Source organism: Fukomys damarensis, unplaced genomic scaffold (assembly GCF_012274545.1).
Source record: "Fukomys damarensis isolate Sample0158 unplaced genomic scaffold, DMR_v1.0_HiC HiC_scaffold_15, whole genome shotgun sequence".
NCBI classification, from domain to species: domain Eukaryota; kingdom Metazoa; phylum Chordata; class Mammalia; order Rodentia; family Bathyergidae; genus Fukomys; species Fukomys damarensis.
In genome coordinates this window covers 9302482-9322252 of record NW_022900927.1, presented here as the reverse complement: position 1 = coordinate 9322252, position 19771 = coordinate 9302482, and the positions used below count along the sequence as shown (strand labels likewise).

The window sequence follows — 19771 nt, the reverse complement described above, 5'->3', positions numbered from 1 at the left end:
CTGAACACACGATCCTTACTGTCTCCAGAATATCACAAACTCCTTCACTTCTCCATTCACTTTGAATTTATTTCATTACATATTACATATCATATGCGGAAACATATGAAAAACTATGCAGGTTTTCAAATTGTGGTGCTGCCATTTTACTATCTAGGTTATTTTGGGGCAAGCAAAGTAACCTTCACTTTCTTCATCTATAAACTGGGAGCCACTGTGAGATGCAAGAAGGAAGATTCATTTTACGTTCTAACTCAGAAAATACTTATATAATGCCTGCTTAAAACACAAGCTCTAAGATACATAGCCAGAGACCTCACTGCATGTTCGAGATCAAAAAGTGGATGGGACAAAAGCTACACTGAGATTCCAGATGGCTAAGATAGCACACCCACTGGTTAAGCCTTTGCTAAGCAAAGTATATCCCACGCACATGCAGTATTGGCATCATCTGAAAGCTGCTTAGAAATACAAGCACTCAGGCCCCACCCTAGAAGTTTTAAATGAGAATTTTCATTTTACCAAGATCCCCAGGTGATTTACATTCCCATTAAAACTTGAGAAGCACTGAGCTAAGGGGTGTGCTCCTACATACTGACCACATAGATCATCCAGTGAAAACAGAGATCTCTGCAAAATTACCAGTATATGTGTCACGGATCATTGAGGTCACTTGCACACAGTGGAAATCGTAAATGGTGTGTCTCTGTTTTCTACTGTGCTATGTGGATTTAAAAGCCTCTTTCCTGATTTGCTGAGTATGATGCACAGTATTTGCATGACATCTCTTTATAAGTTTAAAGAATATTTATAGGTAAGGGCCATTATGAAGGCAGCCTAGAAATTATTTTATTCCTACAATGTAAATAATGTATAAAACAACTCCAAGCTGTGAGCCTCAAATCTCCAAAACTGAGTGTGGCCCTATGTCTTCATTCAGTCTCACAGGTCATGTACTTAGGTCCCTAACAGAGCCATTCCGGCTATGGGGGTGTAAAGGATACGGACAGGACCTGCTGCCTTTGAGAAGTGAAAGCTACATAGACTGTGAACGTAATATGGGTAGAATAAGGACTGTGCCTTGGCAGAGGACTGACGCAGTCATCTGACGAGGCGTTTGCTAATTTCATGTTCCTAAATTGGATGTTCCAACTCCAGGGACAATTTTTTAGGTGATTTTGTATATACTTTTATAGTTAAATACTTGGAGCTGGGGCCAGGTATCGCTTCACAAGAAATATGCCTAAATTGTAATCTTTGTAACCATCTCTAAACTAAAAAAAGAAAGATATTCTCCATCCTTTCCTTATGCTATCGTCTTATATCACTATGTTTTCTTCATTTAATTCTTAATCCATACCAATTTTATACAATGTGTGAGCATGTACAGAAAAACGGAGATCACATACAGGATTCAAGGCAGCCTGTGGAAGTCTGGCACTGCTACGCAGGATACACAGTTGTCTTGCACTTTTTGTTGGTGATCAGGACACTGTGGCTTTATTCTCCTATGTCCATGCAACATTATTATGTAATTGGTCTATCTAAATTACGACTTTGCACATAATTGCCAAAATCAACTTCTAAGATGCTTTAAATTGCATATGTCTTATTTTTCTTTAATCCGATTTCAAAATGCCATTATGTGGGATCTCCATTAAGAAGAAAATAAGCTCATTTTGCAAACATGTACCTATCACACTTGAGACAAGAAGGCGCATTTTCTGGCTAAGCATTTTTCTTCTGTCTTAAGGTGAGTCTCATACAAATGATGCCTAGATTATTGCTCTTTGGATTGGTACAAATCTGAAATCTTCTCACTTGTTTCAAAGTACTGCACTATTAAGATTGAGAAGTAGCCTTCCAATCACCTAAAAGTCACACTTTTGGTCCTCTGGAACAGTGCTAGACAGCTTGACTTAATTATTATTACAGACAGATTTGCATAAAGCTTTCTTCTAAAGAGTTTTAAGCCATTTAAGCAGTGTCATTATATGGGCAGAGAAATTCTTTTGAGAAAATGTAATGAGGCATGAAAAATAATAAAATTCACAAAATACATTTATTTGAGTATTTTAATAATACAGAGAATTTACATTTCAGAATGAAGAACCAGAGGCTGAGCATTTTCTGTTAGTTTAAAATAAAACATTATTAAATAGACACAACATAAGGTCTCGGAATGGCAGAGAAGTACCCCATGCTACGTCTTCTGGAAAACTACTTTCATTCCCAAAAATATGAATTCAATATACTTTTATGCCATCCTTGAATGTATTAAAGATGCAGAACAGCAGTTAATTTTAATAATACTTCCACATAAGCTTACCCAACACTGTTAATGGTAAAACAAGTGTGTCTGGGCTTTCACAGACCATGTCTCATTAAAGGATCTTCCCATGAATTGACATTACCTTTTCAAGGTGGCTTGGGAAAAAAAGAAAAAGACCCCTCTAATGCCCTTTCAAAAGATCCAGTGAGACAGAAAAGTCTTCCCAGGTTTCTCTCAGCACTGCCACCTACTGCTCCTCACTAAAGGAAGAAAATATCCAGTATGTTGTGTTTGCAGAGTGATATAGGAAAAGCAGGAAATGTTTCAAATGCCATGTTTTTGACCTGGCAATGTCAGCCTTAACAACTTACCCTATAGATAGAACTATATAAAGTGCATCAAGATCATGTATTAGTAACATCCTGCAATGTTCCTTCTCATCAGAAAAGTAAAAAAAAATTGGAAGCAACGAAATGACTTTTTGAAAGAAAGAAATTAACAATAACATGCAGTGGAATAATATGTAGCATTTTGATTTATATGGAGCATCAATATATGCTACATATTATTAGTAAAAAGAAAGGTAAACGCATGGCATTACTTGAAATACATAAAAAGCCGGCACAGTCACATGTGAGTGGATGCAGTAAAAATCATGTGGTCTAGAAGTTTAAGGATGGAAGAGTAAAGAAAATTTTATGGCTTTATCTTTGCATGGTTTGAGTATTTATTCTATGCATACATTATTTTTAATTAAAATGTTAAAATTACATAGTGAGATTAGGAAGAAAGAAGAGCAGAGTTCAGCAATTTATAGTAGTCAGAACGGGCTTACGAGACATAGCAGCTCAGCCCCTGCCGCGCCTTCACCACCCTGTGTTCCCACACGGCCTTTTCCTACCACGCCAGCCCTGCTAGCAACTAGATAATTAAGTGCAGATTTACATTTTCCTAAAGACCATTAAAATTTATCATATGGTGTCTTCTAATTAATCTAAGGAGTAATCTGTTAATTAAAATTATTCTTGTTTATGAATATATTGCCAAGTTCAGTATTTTTTTTTCCACTGATTTGGCATTTATCAGTTTTTATAATACGTAAAGGAAAGCAGTATGCCAATTACTTTTTTGAACAGATTTTAAAAATATAAGCATAAAATTCATGATAGTGTGGAGGAAACCTACGGTATTATCTTGATGAAATCTCTCTATAATAAAATACTTAGCTATTGTTCTGAAGTGAAAATACTCCTTATCATAAATAAGCTCATTATCATAAAGTAATATACAAATTAACTTGACCATTTTATCATACACATAGAGTTAGAAAAAAGTCTGAATTCTATTATTTATCCAGTTATTGTAAATACTGAATTAAACTAAACTTAATGAGAAAAGACTGAATTCAGACAAGAACTGTACATATGATTAACAGCAATACCATTAGCTTTCAGTTCATTCCACTGTTTTTGTCACTACATTAGTCACTTTTTTCTCATTGTTGAGACAAAATACCCGAATCCAAAGTTAAAGGGACAGGGTTTACTTGGCTTACACTTCATAGAAGTTTCAGTCCATAATTGGCCAACTCCAAGATGGAGATGATAAACAGGCCTGACAAAGCAGAAACAACATGGCATGCCCAGGGCAGCAAGGGTAACAAGAGACCTTCACTGTGTCTTTCTGCCTCTTTTATCCCATCCAGAATACTGGGTTAGAGCAGTGCTCACATGCCCTTAATTCCAGCATCACGCGTTCCAAATTTAGATACCTCTAACTGAATAAGGCTTTGGGGGGGACAACCAGACCCAAGCCATAACAGTTACATAGTATTCTTTAACAATCACTGAATTTCAAGAAACATTCTAAAAGTATTACTGGGGATTTGGCTCAGTGGTTCCACCACCTGCCTCACAAGTGCCAGAGCCTGAGTTCAATCCCCAGTACCCAAAAAAATAAATAAATAAAAATATATCTTCTTTACCTATTTCATTATTGAATAATCCCCCTCTCTCTCTTGGCATTCTGGTCATGTAGGCCCTTTTGTCTGTATAATGCCCACTAATTTATAATTGTGTTCATGCACGAGAGCCTTGGGCATATACTAGACACTTTCTATGCTTCTATCACTCCTGTAGATACAGCTATGCTTATTGGTTATTTTGCTCTAAAATGTTTTTTCAAACTAACCTAAATAAGTTATATGATTTGTATTTCCCCCTTTTTATTTATTTACTTTTCTCATGGAGTTTATTGGTACATTTTAGGTATATATTACAGTTACATTCATTATTGGGATCTTGTACCTTTACATGATGGGTCTTGGTTCTCATTTTTTTCCCCTTATCCCTGACCTCCCTTCACCCCCTCCTCCCCTTCCCATTTATAAACACTTTATTTCCATTTCCATTTTTTCATTTTCTCTTATTTTTTTTCTTTTCCCCTACCCTTCCCAGTTTCTCTACACCTTTACCCTTTTTCTTGCTATTTCACATTGTCAATTATCTCATTAGGATATTATGTACTATTATAGTTTTTCACACCAGAGAAACTATTCAATATTTATACATGTGTGACTTATTTATTTCATTTAGGAGTATATCCTCAATATGTATCTATTCTCCTATGAATGAATCTAATTTCTCATTCTTTATGGCTGAGTAGCATTCCACAAGTTTTTGATAAATTACATTCCACTGATTTTTGTTAAAAGTAACCAACTCAGTCTTATTAGTTTATCATGACTCTTTTAAAATTCCCAAATACTTGAGTGGCTGTCATTTAAACCCTCTGTTATATCCTTATTAATTTTAAGTCATCCATATTAATATGGAAATAAAAGAATCAAACTATCATTTCTCGTGAAAAGCAAGAAAAATGTCGATGGAAAAAACATACATATAATATTTGCTTTTATTTTCTATTATTTAAAGTTAATGAAAGCAGCCTATAAATACACCCGCACACAGAGTAACAACAGTGAAGTCAATGACAAACTACAAATATGACAGAGCTTCTCTCTGGATAATTTCTACCACCTAGCAATGGTGGAGCTGTCATGGTGTCACAGTTCGAAGCATTACTCACCAGTCTGTGGTGACACTGAGTTAAGCAACCAACTGCTCTGTCAGTCTTATAAAATAGAGGGCACGTAATTATGTATAAGTACCTAATAGTTTATCACGATAAAAAAAACTACGCTACCAGATTAGGTATTTACTCCACTATATTTTATCATCATTTTAAAGTACGCTTCTTTTTATTTAAAAGTTTACTGTAAAACAGTACATTGTGTTTTAACAGCAGCAGCTTCACACATCTTATGTTTAGCCCTTCTCTTGACTGCCTCATTTTCTTATGTGCTTCATTGAATCTTGTGTTGTTTTATTCACCTGAGCCCTAAGAGCGATAAGCCATACCATATTTACATACCATATAGCACATAGGTTCATGTAAGTACACTATGATGTTCACAAAATGACAAAATAACAATGATGCATGTCTCAGAACATGAGTTAGTCATTAAACAATGCATAATTGTACATGAGAAGATGCTCATCTTAATTATACATCTGGGAAATACAAATTCAAAATACAATACAATTCCATGTGCTACCATCATTTATCAAGATGGTTAAATTTAAAAGATCAAAAATTCCAAGTGTTCATAGGGGTCTGGAATACCTGGAACCTCTATACACTGTTGGTGAGATTTCACTTAGGAAAACTATGTAGCAATATGCTTTTTACACAAAATGAAAAAGCTTTATCCTGTAACCGAACAACTCCACTGTAAGGCATACACTCACATGTATAGAAATGCGTGCATACATAAGACCCAAAAATATATAAAAGACATCTTTAGAACTATTCATATAGCCAAAATCAGAAAACCATGTAAATTACCTTCAATGAGAGACTAGAATAAATTGTGTGATCTCAACCCAAATACTTATCAATAAGTGAATGATATGCATCTACATCAAAATGGTGAAACAGGTATCAATGACCTAAATCTATATATTTGATTGGCAACAAAATGTGTATGAATCTCACAAATGTGATTATGAGGGGAAGAAGCCTAACCCACCCAAAAAGTACATAATATATGAGAAATCATTCTGAGTGTCAGCCTTCGTCAAGGTGGACCCAAAATATTGAGGAAGAGAATGGCCTTAGGAAACTAATACTGTATATCAGAAATCATTATCAGTAGTATTATATGATCTTAACAAAGTCACCTTTAACGTCTTTGGTTTTATTATTCTTCCATAAAATGGGATAATGAAATACTAATTCCTTAAAGCAAAGGGCTGATTCAAGGATCTCATGAGGTCCTGTGTAGTTTTAATTGATACAGGTATAAACATGCCTATAGCAGCACAATTCATAATAGCCAAATCTTGGAAACAACCTATAAATCCATCAACATATATCAACATACAATGGAGTACTACTATACCACAAAAAGATAAGCTTTAATCAACTGTAGGAACATGGCTGAATTTTGATGCCATCATGTTATGTAAAATATATTGAAAACAGAAGCTTTAATACTACGTGGTTTCTCTTATATGAGAAACCCAAATTATAAATAAAGAGCCAAATAAAAGATAGATAATAGGAAGTAGGGAAACACAATTTTCTCACATGGGAAGGGGATCAAGAGATGGAGGAATGGAAGGAAAAGGGGATGTAAAAGGAATTACACATAGTAACTGAACACGTGGAATGTAAGTATTATGTACTATTAACATGCACTAATAAAAATAAAGATCTATGCCCCAATGAGATTATTTGACTCTTTTGTATTTCATCAATAAAATCATTAATGGCCCTCTGAATAAAAACAATAATAGCTAACATTTTTCTAAGGCTTTAAATCTATTATTCATTTAATCTTCACACAAACTCTACATAGATACAATTATTATCTCCACATGACAAATGAAGAAACAGAAGCTGTGAGGGGTTAAGTGGTCTGACCAAAGATGCTGAGCTAATAAGCTGTGAGCCAGAATTCAAACCCCAAAAACCTGACTTGTAGCCCACAGACACAACTACACAATGTGCAAACATATTATTGTAAGTCCATTTAAAAAGTGGAGAGGGCCTTTTAAATTAACTTTAAAATAATAATCTGCTATCTAATCCCCACAGAGCATATTAAAATGTAGTCTATACGATATACTGAAACTCATGTTGTTCAATCAAAAGAATGACTAGAGAAGACATTTGACAAAAGCAAATTCAGTTTACTCTTATTCTGCCTAGACTCACCCAGAACTGCACATCGCCTTTGGTGAGCTTTGCTGCCAGTTAACAAAAATGGACCATGTAGAGTAATTCTGACAGAAGCAGACTAAAAATTACCACACTTTCAGATGGAACTTGTGAGACCACTAACTAATTTTGTTTTATAACTATTTCCTGGACCAATCATGCAGTCCTCGTCTTAGGAAGAAAAAAGCAATATCTACCTAAATAGTTATAGAAATCAAATGAGAGCCAAAAAATGTGTCTTCTCACCTGCAGCAGTGATATGTCTTTGCTGTAGTTGGGATTATTATTATCTTAAATGTTTGGTATTTGCATTCTTGACTTCAAATTTTATCCCATGTTTAGCTGCATGTCAGCAGCTGAATGGTAGAGGCGGGAAAAGTTAAGCTTTCCTCCCACTTCTTATGCATAATCAAGTAAAGAAAAGGGAAGGGCTCGGTTCTCTCTGACTTCTTTTCCAAATGACAAATGTCTTGCTGTTCATCAGTATTTACATTCAGGTAAAAGGCTGCAGCTAAAGTTACCAAGTGAAAATATAAAGGGGCCTACAAAATAGGACTGCTCGTAATTGTGCTCTGATGAAGCAAGCATGAAAGAACTGAATGAAGAACACCAAAAAGTGACTAGGTGCTATGTTCATTTCAGTTTGACAGAGTAACACTGAGCAGTTAGGGAATATGTTTTACCCTGAATTCGGGGACCTTAGAAACAATACATGATTAATCTCTTTAAACAGTTTTCACTGAAGGATACATTTTTGTAATTGTACGTCATTAGAAAGGCAATTAATCAAAAGGGATTCAAAGAATAAGTGCAGGGGTTAGTGTGTTCATGCGTTTTAAACAGTAAAACACCTTAGAAGCTAACTTCTACTCTAATAAAATTAAGCTCTCATAAGTTATCAAAATGATGCCAAAAGATTAATAAAAAAATTAGACTATCTTTCCTAAAACGAAACAGATACAACCAATAAAAGTATGGTGGATGTGTGTAACTATTGTTTTTTTGCATTGTAAACCCATATATAGAAAACTACGCTTCCTAAGAAAACCAGTTAGGAGATGACTATTAAACTTGTTTTGAAGTGCTATCTGTCTTATACAAAACTTTTCAAAAATATTTACTAAAATACTGTTGGTTGCTTCTTTTTAAATTGTTCTTTGTAGACACTCCTCAAATAATTTCTATGTGAGCTATTTATTTCCTATAATAAAAAATTTATGAGTGTTTACTGAAATATCTCACAGCTCTACTAAAATGTTAAATTCATTAAAACTAGAAGCAACAAACAAACATAGACATAAATCATGTCTATTCCATGATATATTATTGAATATAAACAAAAAAGACAGTTACTTTATCTTTATTATGTTTTAGCCACATAAAATGATAGGGTCAAATAAATTATTTGTTTTTTTAAAAAAATCAGTGATGTTACAGTCTCCTCACTCATTAATCCAAGCAATTCTAGCTTTTGCTATTTTATATATGAGGTAAACACTGTCAATTTTTCATCACTAAACCAAAGTCTAGCAGAAATGCTCTGTAGTCAATGAATCTCAGAATATTTTAACATTTTGTTAAGTCTAACTGCATGCTTGCTGGAAAGAGTTCAAGTATTAGTGTGATTTAATAGGCAGTTTACTGCTGTAACAGAGGCAAATGGTAAAATCAGAACCTAAATTCACTACTTCTGACTAAGCAGCCATCACCACGGTCCATTATTCCAGTCAGCCGTTATGTAACAAAATTGACATCACTTAATGCAAATTTGTCATATTCAGTAAAACAACACAGAATTACGGGAGAAAAGAAGCAAAACAAAGGGTATGATTTATGTTACTGTTCCACTATAAAATTCTGTATATATTCATTCCTCCCACCTACAAACAGCTACAAGGACAACAGTAGAGCATAGCCTTTAGCTTCGAATTATCAGAGAAGTTCAATTAAGAGCTTAGATTACTACTCACTGAAAAAGTTAGAACGTGTAACAACAAATATCCCATCCTTCCTGGTTCCTCCAAGTCTACTTTATTAGGCTAACACAGTTTCATGACATGGGCTGGCTTCAATGTAGAATCTAATACAATTAAATTTAACTGCACACCCGAGGGAATTAAATCAATGGACTACACAGCAGGGTCCTGATTTTTCTCTGATAACTTGTTACTCCCACCAGCAGCAGGAGAGCATACTGTGTCAAGCAAGAGTAAGGTGTGGGTGGCAAAGTTAAAGGAAACAAACATAAAACCCTAGCAGAAGCAGCTGTTAGCCCTCTCCCTCTTGCACTAGTCCTCCGCCTCCTCCTCCCTTCTCCTGCCTCTTTCTTTGTGATTGTACACATATGATTACATGTGCTTAGACAATTGTATTTATTCTGCAAATGTTACAACAACCCATTGTCTGTACTCCTCTGGACAAAAAAAGCGGAATATTTTAAGTGCTTTTTTTGTGGGGGGGGCATTGAGACAGGGTCTCACTACGTAGCTGGGACTGACCTGGAACTCATTATGTAGCCCAGGCTGGTCTTGAACTCACAGCGATCCTCCTGCCTCAGCCTCCCAAGTGCTGGGATTACAGGCATGCACCACCATGCCCGGCCTTTTAAGTGCTTTTTTGAAACAATAATTTAAGTGAAGTCTTTATAGGTAACATAGATGAATTGATTTTGGTCACTGAATGACCTAGAAATTGTCTGAGAGTAGTTACAGATGATGCTAAGCATTACCTGACATCAGAAATGAACTGTGGGACCTGGGATTTAGCTCAGTGGTTCGCTGGCCTGCCTTGCAAGCACAAGGACCCAAGTTCAATCCCCAGTACCAAAAATTTTTAAAAAAAAAAAAAAAGAAAAGAAATGAACTGTGTATGAGATGTGCCATAAGAGAGAACTTCCTCCCACAGTGATGTGAGCCTTTCTTACCCCCTGAATACAGCCATGGCTCTTATAGAACACATAGAACAATCCATAATAAATGGAGTTATGTATTTGGGCTAAGGGAGCAGTTGAGGGTCTGCTGATGAGGGTCAATTTTACCATGGATGTCCTTCATTGTTGTGACTGAATGTGAACATTCTTGTTCCATTTAGCATACACACACACACACACACACACACACACACACACACACACACACACAGAGTTTTTTGTTTTTAATTTGGTACCAGGGATGGAACTCATTATATTTAGGAGATACTTATGTAGTATAATAGGCTAAATACTTTTCAGTAAATTTTTTTACAAACTTTCCTATTACCAGTTCTATAATAGATTTTTCCAAGGAAAATAATCATCCTATTGGAATATAAGAATAGCATTTTAAAGTGGAAAACAAAAAATAGAAAAAAGGATTCTTTCTGTATGCATCATCCCTAAAAGCTATGCAGCTTGCTCAGATTAAACCAATGGATTACATACTTATTAATACAAAGCTTTAATTTTTTCCAAAGAAAGTATTCATCATAAAAATTATGCTCACATCTGCACTCCTTACAGCACTTGCCATCCACATATGCAGGAGCTGATTTAAGTGGGCAGTCAGGAATTGGGCAGATCAGAGTTTCACACTGGATGGTTCCATTCTAAAAAGCAAACGATATTCTTAAAATCTCCAAGTATAAAATCGGTAATCTTCAATAATTTTTAAATCTTTTTAAAATTTCAAACTCTTCACATAAAATGGCATAACTACCACTATTTTCTTTAGCTACTATACAGCAATATGCATAATATAGAGACTCACAGTACTATAAATTGGGTTATAACATAGTTGGTGACTGGATTCCATCTTCTATCCAGCAACTGATCCTAAATGATCTACAGTCCTTATCTTCTGTAGGATAGTGGATAAAGACATAGGTGGGGCAAAGTGGCCTGTCCAACAGCTATAGCTGGCTGAGAGCAACCAAAGAACTCCAGATCAATCACAAAGTACCCGATTGGTCCCAGATTAATCACAAATTAAACAGCAACAAACCAGGAAATTTCTAGTATAGCTACTGCTCACCTGCAAGTCCCAGTCTCAAGACCTAGAATCTGCAGATGGCATTTACGGTTGGACGAGCTACCTGCACAAGGCAAAGAATGGCTGGCAATCAGCAAAGGAGTTCCAAAACTCCACACAGGAGCTGGACACTCAGTCTTTCCTAGTCCTCTTACTGAATTCACTACACTGCACTCTATATTTTACTCAACTGGATTTTCAGTCCTGATCTAACAATTTTAAGAAATCACTGCTGTTTCTAAAGTGTTATGATTTTGGTAGGAACATAATATGTTGCTAAAAAAATAAATAAATAAATACCACCTCTCACAATTATTTCTGAACTATTACTAATTTAATTGTTTTTTAATACAGAACATTCTGCCTTTGGATAAATTGGATGAACATGGGGAAATTTTTTAGGCAAATTCAATTCATTCCAACTTCTTTCCAGGAAAAAAAAAATGGATTTTTACCAGATGAATTCATACAGATTCAAAAGTTGAAAACCAAACTCTTTTTGAACTTTTTATTTGAAAATGAACTGTTTTAGAATAATCATGCACTGAAATACTGTATTGGTGAGTAATTAGATGAAAATTATTTTTAAATTCTATAATTTGTATTCCACTGTAGTAGTAAACTATTAAAGATTTGCTTATTCATTTACTCAATTATTTGTTTATATTGCTCAATCTGAATGCACAATTTAATGTTGTACATAATTTAGTTTCATTAAAATGCATTTCATAAAAACATGAGAGGAAAATCCCTGGACACAGTAAGGACTATAGAAGAGAATCCTTTGGGAATCACCTTACTAACCTAATTTAAAATGCTAACTTCATGTGTGTACTGATAAACTTAAACTTTATAGCATCTCTAAACCATAGTTATCTTTACCACCCAGAAAGTGTTCTTAAAAAGGCAACACACAATTCTTTAGATATGACCAGGTTTACTGGCACTTCATGTTGTTTCTTGAGGCAATGGGTCTTGCAGTTTTCATGATTACATTGTTTTAATCAATTTGAGGGGGACATCTGAGCGCCCTTTGTCTGAACACAAATGGAAGCCATACCAGGCATGTGCAGTTCTTACAGCCGTCCGTCCAGGACTCGAATTCTCGGTAGGTGGTTCCCTTCGTGGTGCAAGTTCTCTCACAATAGCACTGATCCAGTCTATTCATTCGTTGTTCAGCTCGAGACAGCTGCAGCACAAAGAAGGGGTACACATTGTTCACTAACCCAGCAACACAGAAAGGCAAAATGTTCCAGTAGGCACCTAGTTTTTAAAGTGTACAGCAGTAGTGATAGCTGTGCCCATCAGCCCCTTGTTAATAAACGTACTTTAGTCTTTAAAGAGAGGATTTCGCTTTGTGACTTTTATGAAAAATTTGCTCCCTGCCTTTAAGATAAAAAGCATAATTTATAAAGCACAAACTGGGGGCTAGTTCAAAATAGTTCCAACCACAATGCAGAGAAGCATTTACAATCTTAATGATATGGTTAATTTCATAAATATGTTTACTCAAGGGAAATAATAAAATTTAGAATTTATGTTGCATAAGTAATAAATCATACATGAGATGACACACCCTTCAGGAAATCCATAACCACAATGTAAAAATTTTAATGTGGTGAAATTGTCAGTAAACTTGACAAAGAGTGAAAAAATCTACAAAAGTAACAAAGTGCTAGAAAGCATTTGTGGAATCATTCCCATAATACAATTATAGTGTCCACAGTTTTTACAGTCTTCCTACTTCTTTGCTTATAATGAAAATCTAGCTGGGAATGAATAATAATAAAACTAAACTAAACAATAAATCTTCTTATAGTTAGCAGTGGATAAAACAAGTAATCTGCTTCATTCCTGATTTACTGAATCATTTGTTGAATACACAGCTAGAGTTTGAATATTTATACGCCTTTCTCTTGAGCAAGGATTTAGATTCAGTCATAGCAAACTGTTATAGTATAAGAAATGTCTCAAAGAAGAAAATCCATGTTTCTAATAGGAACTGTTAGGAAACTAAGGAGTTTTTACTCCCTCACTACATTTCTCAGTAGCTTTTACCTTGGCTGATGTTTTGGCTAAAATATCCTGCAGCTCCATGATTTTCTGCACAAGTCCATGGAAGTCATTGCAAGTTGGACAGGCTAGAATTACAAACCATGACATTAGTCAAGTTGCATTCATAAGGGGTTCAATATAGTTAAGTCTAAACTGACAACCATTATATGTGAACTCCAGTATCAATATGACATTCTGGACAAAATTAAGCAAGAAGCACATTTTTTATCATGTCACACAATGCAAAAACTAATAGACTTACTGCGATTAAGATCTGGGCACTGGGCTATAAATCCTTGGGGAATGACAAGTAATTGAACATCTTGCATGATACCCTGTGTGTGAAAAAAAAAGACATTTTCATTTACCCAAATTATATTCAATATTCAAGTTCATGAAGAAAAACATTAAACAATAGATTTGCCAGAATCTCTGAGTAAAGAGTCTTTTTTAAATATATTATTTCCACTTCATAACAATAGAGAAAGAAATTCATCAAGCAGAATAGATGATTACCCGTGTAGTCTCTTATTGATAAGTTTTAAAGCCTTAAGATTAAATGTCAAGGTATAATTAAGTTCCAATAGTCGTGTTGTTTTGAGAAATTATTTTTAGTTAGCCACTGAAGTAGGATTTGAATATGACCTTTAAAATTTAACCTAACAATCACATCTGGCTTCAGCATCCCTGATACTGATATCAATTTTGAATTAACTGTAACCACCTAAAAGAAAAAGAAAAACTGAGTTATGAAAGCAATGCTCATTTGAGATTTTCTCCTTTTTTAGTGGGATCTTTCAAAAGTAATTTCTCATTCAAAAAAGACAATAGATTTATTAAACAGCTGCAGTAAGAGTTAGTGATGAATCCTTCAGAATATAGAAAGTTTAGCATGAAATTTGTTGAAATGCCAGCTGGAAATGGCCTGTTTTAAGCAGAAGGTTTCATCACATGATTTAAAGGCAAAATTTGCATGCATCCTTAGTCACTGAGGTATAATTAGCCTCCAGCTTGCTGGACTCTTAAAGCAAAAGCCAATGGTAACTCAGAAATGATACCAACAGACACAGTCCAGCTGTCTCCTTCATCCACCACCTCCCTGCTTCCTCATCAACTTTATGTATTGCCTTTAATTGATATTTCACTGTATCCCTTTGAAAGACACAAACAAAATGTCTAATGACAGTTGTGACCTAACCAACATGCTAGGCAGCCAATTTTGATTGTACTATAAAGATTTACCAGTCAAGTACTAGCCTGTGTATCTTCTACATATTTATTAAAATTTATTATTTACAATGACTTATGCTATACATTTTAGTACACTATGTGACAGTCACTGGATTTCTATTTGCTTGAGTTTAGATTGAGGAGGTAACTTGTGTACCAACTATTATTACACCAAAGTAGCCAAATGAAAACAAAGCTAATATATATTGTTACATGGTTTTTGCACTGTACAACTCTAGGGGTTACCATTCACAAAGTGCAATAAAGATGATGACCCCAGAGATGGACGCATAATTTGTATGTAAGTACTCTGAAGCCACACCTGGATTTCATGGAAAGATTATTGTAATTAAATAGAGGAGAAATTTGGAACTCACAGCATACATCTGCCACTTCTTACATGAAAGAAAGCATTGATTTTTAAATTTGCAAGAATGGATTCGATTCCCTATGTGTTGCACTTACTAGTTGTCTGGCTTTGGTCAAGGTAATTAGCTTCTCTGAACAAGTTTATGCATATGCATAAAAAGGCAAAAGGGGCACTACATCAGCAAGAGCAAGGCCAGGGCTTACCAGAAATAAAATACTCAAAGAACCTGGTTGAGAGCTAACACAGTTTAAATGAGCTTTAAAAACATCTTTCTAAAATTATAAATTTCGCTTAGAATTCAATTTTAAATTTATTAATATCTCCTTCCCATGAAATTCATGAATCAAGCATATTATCTATCACTGCTTGATTTAGTAATCATTCATTAAGCCACTTCTATAATGCAGGTACTATTACAGTCCTTGAGAGAAAATGGTCAAAATATAGACTTGTAGTCAAGCACTTCTTTGAACTTTATTTCTTTATCCTTAATACATGAAAATTAAGTGGGATGCATTTTTATCCTTTCCAAAAGTGAAATTCTATGGAGCATTTCTAAGTACATACTACAAAGAAAGGAAATGGATAGTCTTTCTCACTTTCTGTAGTACAAAGAGATGATGACTGAAAAACCTCAAACCCTTAATTTGCATCCCTGTAGAAGTCTCACCAGAAGTTCTATTTCAGTGATGGAGGGTGTTAACATTTTAGCTTTTTATTACTTTGAATGCTTAATTTCAAGTAAAATGTTAACTGCTCCAACTGCAGCCTTATGACCATCTCTATAATGGTTAAGGATCAAACTCATTGAGGAGTTTTCTTGTCAGCTAAATACATTTAAAAGAGAAATAGAAAACAAACAAATACATGCAAATGAAAAACTATACAAGTCAAATTTTGTGTTTCACATCATAAAAAAGTATATTTTTCCAAACTCATTAGAAAGTATTTACATTTACACTTTACATGCACACTGTAGCCAATAGATACCTTAAAATATCCATGTGCATTATTTCTCTGCCCCAACCAAAACGCTGTGCCCAGAGGCAAGTCTGTGGAGGGCCTTTCCACAACTCTTTCATAAATTCTGTAAAAGAGAAACATCAGACGAGGAATGTGAATAAACAGTCATTTCATAGAACCTTCCATTTCCTGAAATGAGAGCATTTCACTTACTTATTGCAGTCTACATGTAAAATCAAATGGGAGGCACTGATCGCTAAGGAGAGCCTGTGCCACTTGTCGTCAGCCAAAATGTAAGGAAATACTTCTGTGTGTGGATGGTGACTGCCTGAGCGGTAATGAAGTCTGATTTCATTCCGGTGACCACTGCTTTCCAATTCCAGGTACCTGTACAGAAAAGAGACACATGGGACACATTGAAAATAGAGTTCAAATCCAAATCAAGTAACCTCTGTCTCCAGAAAATTGGAGTAGATATACTGTTTCCATTGCTCCCACTGAGTACAACCAGACATTATACATAAAATGAACATAAGAAGAGAAGGGACTCCAGCAGCCCCGGTACTCAGGCCCCAACCAGAGACCTGCTAGGACATGAGCAGTTCATGTGTGCAGGCCCCAGCCACAAGCCTGGCAGGACAGCGGTGCAGCAGGGTGATCCAGAAGGCCATCATTCTGAGCCCAGGAATTGGTGTGGTGGTGAGCAGCAGAGAGAGGGCCTCTCTCCAAGACTTGCTGAGAATTGAAGCCCACCAAGAGAGCAAAGTCACCTCAATTAACGTGCAGCAGACTGCAGCAATTGGTGAGTTGTTGGGGTTGACACCTTCTACCAGAACCAGACTTTTTTGGGGGGAAGGGTGGCTCAATTGAACTATGCAGAGTTCAAACCTGAGGGAAGTCAGGGAGCTCAGTGCCAGCCTCGCAGCCAGAAACCAGCTTGAACTTCAGTGGACTAGTGCCGACTCATGAGATCAGTTGACAGATCTGTACGCAACCCACATTGTCCACTGAGAACAACAGAGACATTTCTTCCAGGGGACATTTTTTTTTCTTTTCTTTTATCCTTTTTCATTTCTCACCTGTCTTGTTCCTGTTTTTTCTCAACTGTTCTTATTGTTATAGGAGTAAGAATACAGTTTCAGTTTTTTTCTGCTGCCTTTAGTTTGCTTAGTTCTTGTTTTTATTCCTTCCTTTTCTCTTTTCCTTCTGTCTTTACATTTCCCAAAGCTTGCATGATCTTCCTGTGCCCTCTAGCCTTCCTTCTAACCTTTCCTTCTCCTTCAATTTTTCTACCCACCCCCGCAATGCCTTCTAAGTCTCCCCAGAGGGGAAATTCACTATATTGAAGAGCTTATTATTGCAAATATATTTCTCATTGGTTCTAGATTTTGATACATATACAAATCTGGTTCACAAGGTCCCAAGTTCTATCCCTGGCACACACACACACACACACACACAAATCTGGTTCATGTAGCCAAATGTGGTAGTTTAATAGTTACCACAGTTTGTCATTTGCAAGGCTGTGTTTGATGCTATTGTTGATGTTGATTGTATGGTGATGTGATCATTCTAGTCAGCTGTCCTTCTTGGAAAACCAAGACTGAGATTGTCTAAGGGCAATTACAGGCTCAAAGCCCAGAGTCAAACTAAACCTAGAAGACAATCCAAGAAATAACCATTCCCTAAGGGTTCTAAATACTAGGGATAAGCAATTTGAAAGCAGCAGTTGAGGAATTAAATCAAAAATAATATCAACACCAAAAAACTAGAAATGAGAAGACATCTAAACAAAGACTCAAAACCAGACTTGCAGTTCACCAAAGGCAACTCCAAGGGGCAAAGAGATGGAACAATCTGAAAATCAACCACCTGGACTCCCTGAACCAGCAATGAAAGAGGCTGTGGAAAAAATGAAATCAGAAATGATTTCTGGATGATGACCAAAATGAAAGACATGATTAATATATCTACAGCAGGCAGACAAAAAAAAATAGAGGAGCTAACAAAAACTATGGAAATCATGAATATCCAGCATAAGAAAAAAATTGAAAAGCATAAAATACAGCCAATCAGATATCCAAGACATTAAAAATTCCATTCCTAGTTTCCACAGCAGAATAAGTAAATGTGTGGACATAATTTCAGATAGAGAAGATAAGATTGAGGTTAATGAACACAAAAACAAAGATTTCTTCAAAATAGCAAGAGACAATGAGAAATCTATCCAATAGCTAGTAGATGATGCAAAACAAAAACAATGTAAGAGGGATAAGAGCCAGTGAAAGAGTAGAAGATAGCACAAAAGACATAAATAAACTTTTCACAGAAGGAACTGCAGGAAACTGCCCAGACAGGAAAAAATAATTTGACATGAAGCTAAGTAAGGCATACAGAACTGCAACTAGTCATGATCAAAAAATATACCTGCAGGCATATAATAGTCAAGATTCCAGAAATCCAACATAAGAATAAAATCATTAAAAGCAGTTAGAGAAAAGAAACAAATCTCATTCAAAGGAAAGCTCATTAGAATCACAGCAGACTTTGCAACATAAACCCTTAAGTCAAGGAGAGCTTGGAGTCAAATATTTCATGCTCTAAAAATAAACAACCTCCAACATAGATTGATGTATCCTACAAAAGTGTCTTTCAAAATTGATAAAGAAATAAGATGCTTTCATGAAAAAGAACAACTTAGGAACTTCCTGTATACCAAACCAGCACTCCAAAAATCGAAACAATATCCTAGGAAATAACAATGAAGGTCACAACTCCATGAAGCTCAACAGAATAAATCCATAAGGCAAGACAAAAAATTAAATGCAAAGGGAGGGAAAAAATCCAACAAAAGGAAAAGATCATGACAAGGAAAGGTCATGGTTACCTAACTGCCATCAGTGTTAATGGTCTCAATTCACCAATCAAAAGAAATAGTCTGGCAGAATGGAACAAGAAGGAAGATCCAGCAATATGCTGCACTCAAGAAACAAACTTAATTAAAAAATAAATTTATAGACTGAAAGTCAAAGGATCGAAAAAGATACTCTATGTGACAGGAACCCAAAAGAAAGTATGGGTAGCTACACTATTTGCAGACAAACTGGATTTCAAATCAAGACTCATTAAAAGAGACAAAGAAAGTCACTATATCCTTGTAAAAGGAACAATCTAAGGGGACAGATGGCAATTATAAATACATATGTGTCAAATACTAATGCATACAATTATATAAAACAAGTATTAATGACATGAATAATGAAATAAACATTAATACAATAGTAGTAGGGGACCTCAAGACCTCACTGTCACCAACAGGCAGTTTAACTAGGAAAAAAAAATCATCAATGAAATTAGAACTGAATCAAACTTTTGGACAAATCAACTTAATAATAGATGTCTACAGAGTGTTCTACTCCACAAAAATCAGAAATCACATTCTTCTCAGCTGCACGTGGGTCATTCCCTAAAATAGGGCACATGCTAGCTTACAGAATATGTCTAAGTAAATGCAAATGAACTAAAGTTATTCCATGCATAATAACAGTATACAGAAGTGCAATGAAATTGGAGATCAATAGCAAAAGAAACAAT

At 35.4% G+C, this 19771-nt stretch overlaps 1 protein-coding gene across 2 annotated transcripts in view; it reads right to left on the bottom strand.

Moving 5' to 3' along the window:
• Nell2 (neural EGFL like 2) overlaps window positions 1-19771 on the bottom strand; it is a 390044-nt gene that overhangs the window by 247369 nt on the left and 122904 nt on the right. For both annotated transcript variants that reach the window (XM_010638373.2, XM_010638375.3), the window contains exons 4-9: window positions 16391-16564; window positions 16205-16301; window positions 13877-13949; window positions 13618-13700; window positions 12620-12748; window positions 11035-11137 (exon numbers count right to left, since the gene is read on the bottom strand). In XM_010638373.2, coding sequence (XP_010636675.1) covers window positions 11035-11137; window positions 12620-12748; window positions 13618-13700; window positions 13877-13949; window positions 16205-16301; window positions 16391-16564 — 659 coding nt within the window. The remainder of the gene's footprint in view (window positions 1-11034; window positions 11138-12619; window positions 12749-13617; window positions 13701-13876; window positions 13950-16204; window positions 16302-16390; window positions 16565-19771) is intronic.